Source organism: Garra rufa, chromosome 20 (assembly GCF_049309525.1).
Source record: "Garra rufa chromosome 20, GarRuf1.0, whole genome shotgun sequence".
NCBI lineage: Eukaryota > Metazoa > Chordata > Actinopteri > Cypriniformes > Cyprinidae > Garra > Garra rufa.
In genome coordinates, this window is record NC_133380.1 from 29,631,470 (window position 1) to 29,634,824 (window position 3,355).

Below are 3,355 nucleotides of genomic sequence, written 5' to 3' on the forward strand. Positions count from 1 at the left end.
AGTAAGGTAAAGTGTTACCCATATTTTTTTGTTCTCTAGAGAATGGGATGACACCGAGATTCATGTGGGACTCTCAAATTCAGAAGGTAAGGCCCAACTGTAATTATTATAATATCTTTTTTGTTCGGTGTGTTTTAGCAGTTGTTTCTGTTTTCAATCCATCTTTAGGTCTGGTCTATAACTACACCCTGTCCGGGGTCCGGAGAGACGACCGTGGCTGGGAGCAGTGTGTCTGCATACAGCTCTGCCCTCCAGGGAGACATGAGCTCAGGGAATCATGGGACAGAGAGCTGGAGCAGTTTTCTACATCGCCAGAATGGGTTTCAGAACGGTACAGCTATAGTCCTTATGCAATACACCCAATAAGATGTTTTATATATGTTTAGATAGATTTTCAAAATTCAAAAGTTTACATACACCTTGCACAATCTGCAAAATGTTAATTATTTAAGCAAAATAAGATGGATCATACAAAATGCATGTTATTTTTTTATTTAGTACTGATCTGAATAAGATATTTCACATGAAAGATGTTTACACATAGTCCACAAGAGAAAATAATAGTTTTTATAAATAGTGTATAGTGTAATAGTTTTAATAGAATTTATAATGACCCTGTTCAAAAGTTTACATACACCTAACTCTTAATACTGTGTTGTTACCTGAATGATCCACAGCTGCTTTTTAGTGATAGTTGTTCATGAGTCCTGAACTGTCCTGAACAGTTCATGAGTCCTGTTTGTCCTGAACCTTGCCAATGTTCTTCAAAAAATCCTTAAGGTCCCACAAGTTTTTCAACATTTTTGTGTATTTAAACTCTTTCCAACATTGTATGATTTTGAGATCCATCTTTTCACACCGAGGGACTATTACAGAAGGAAAAACATGATGCATTTGGAATTTGAAGATCAGGGTAAATGTAACTTATTTTGTCTTCTGGGAAACATGGAAGTATCTTCTGTAGCTTCTGAAGGGCAGTACTAAATGAAACAAAAATCTGATATTTAGGCAAAATAAAAAAAAATGTACACATCTTCATTCTGTTCAAAAGTTTTCACCCCCTAGCAAAAATACTGAAAAACCAAAGATTTTGTTGGGCCTGAAGGATCTTTGTGAAGAACAGCAAGCAGTTTAACTGTAAAGGACAAATAAGAGACAAAACCAAACAAAACAACACAGTTGTGTATCATTCAGGTAATAACACAGTATTAAGAATTTTTTGTAGTGTAGTTAAACTTTAGAACGGGGTAATTTTTAAAAATTCAACCAATAGTTCCTCTTGTAGACTATATGTAAATGTCTTTTATGTGAAATATCTTATTTAGGTCAGTACTAAATAAAAAATAATATGCATTTTGTATGATTACATTCTTATTTTGGTAAAATAGTTATCATTTAGCAGATTCTGCAAGGTGTATGTAAACTATTGACTTAAAAAAATGTCTATTTAGATTTAAATGGGGCACATTTTACTATTTTAACCACAAAACCTGTTCGCTGGCAGGTTTGACGAGGAGAGGGAGTTTGGATCATGCTGTTACGGTTTTGCTCTGACCTTCATAAACCACATGCGCTCATTGGATGGGAAAGTGTCACTGAGCAGAGATGAGTTCACGGGATCTCACGTTTTACCCAGAATGAAGACTGTATCGCTATACATCAGCATATATCATGCAATATTACAACATGGATTTTACATCGCTAATACCCCACATGATATGTGATACTTGTTTCTTCATGGCTATAATATACACTCTCAAAAAAAAAGGTACAAAAACTGTCAGTATGACAGAGACTCATTCAAAAGTTACTAATATGTGCCTTTAAAGGGATATATCTCCTAAAAATCAAATTTTTTGTTAATTTATCATCAGGCCGGTCAAGATGTTAAGTAGAACACTAAAAAAGATTTCATCTGAAACTGTGGTTCTTGGTGATTCATAAAATGCAAATCAGCAGCTACATTCACTTGGAGAGTCAGGTGGCTCCTGTCGATATACAGGTGCATCTCAATAAATTAGAATGCCATGGAAAATTCAGTAATTCAACTTAAATGTGAAACTTGTGTATTAAATAAGCTCAATGCACACAGATGGAAGTAGTATAAGTCTTTGGCATCATTCATTGAGATGCACCTGTATATTGGTCTTACGAAGACCAATCAGCAATCAGCATGTGCAAGAAACTGAACAAAACTTTCAACAAAGCTCTTCATAAGTTATTTTCAAGCCTGTTGTAAGCCCAGTGCTGTATGGAAAGTGTGTTTACAGGATTCATTTACCACATGACAGATGTGGCTCAGCTACTCATGACAGGTTGTAAACCTGTAAATCCAGGTTTTAAACAAGACCTGGTTTTAAGTTGCAGTGAGACCCAGTTGTATCAAGTCAGAGAAACACATTTGCATTATTTGCAGGATAATCAAGGTTTCACATATCCCATTCACTCTCTCAATAAACAGAGTCATAAAATCTTCATACCAATATACAGCTAGGAAGATTTGCATATTTCAGGGATGTGATTTTTCCGGATTAATCCGGAATTCCGGATTTTTCGACCTGAAAATGTGACCTATGTCACGTATTTGCGACCGTTCGCAAATGGCGGATGGCGAAGTATTCCGGACCGCAAGATGCGTCCATGCCGACCGTGAAAGCTTTTGACATAATAAAAAAAATGCCAAACGCTATTTCTAATAAATACATTTATATCAAGCACACTAGGGTCAGCGTTTGGGTACAATCTGTGCAGTGAGGAGAGCAGAGATCGGCAGACAGATGTAGCTTTCAGTGAGTGAAAAACGTAGATGGAAAAATGCATTATTTTGGGGTTACGTCGCAAAATATTGTAAATATAATTTTTATACTGTATTTTCATACATATTTATATTTTTAACCACGACGGTGAGCCAATGGATATCACACAAGCAACGTGAAAACTGCATATATTAAAGTGAAAGTAAAAACAGCGCTTTCAGCATCTAATGTGCACATTCTCTAAGAGACAATGATAGACGAATATACTTCATATGCTGATATTAATTTACTTCCCTAATATTTCTCTTCTGCAAAATAAAAAGAAACGTATTTTGTTTAGGCTAGGGTTTTTGAAAGTCGGTTCTTGAAATAAAGCTCTTCATTTTTATTGATGACTGTAGTGTTATTAGGGGTTAAGAAAGACTTAATTATTTCAGGTTGTCTTAAATGTGGGGACTGAAAGGCAAGAATTGCGATTAAACTTTATAAGGTTATCCATTGAATAAATATGAGCGCTGCGCGTTTCAAAGTCAGCTGCGGCGCTGCTTTGTGTATCATTCTGACAGCGCCTCCTGCTGGAAGAGAATGATCTGACATTT

General features: G+C 35.7%; 1 protein-coding gene across 1 annotated transcript in view; it reads left to right on the forward strand.

The window, feature by feature from the left end:
- mkrn2os.1 (MKRN2 opposite strand, tandem duplicate 1) overlaps positions 1 to 2,504 on the forward strand; it is a 3,295-nt gene extending 791 nt beyond the window's left edge. Inside the window, exons 2-4 of the mRNA XM_073825544.1 lie at positions 40 to 86; positions 169 to 331; positions 1,505 to 2,504. Coding sequence (XP_073681645.1) covers positions 40 to 86; positions 169 to 331; positions 1,505 to 1,724 — 430 coding nt within the window. The 3' untranslated portion in view covers positions 1,725 to 2,504. The remainder of the gene's footprint in view (positions 1 to 39; positions 87 to 168; positions 332 to 1,504) is intronic.
- The last annotated feature ends 851 nt before the right edge of the window (positions 2,505 to 3,355 follow it).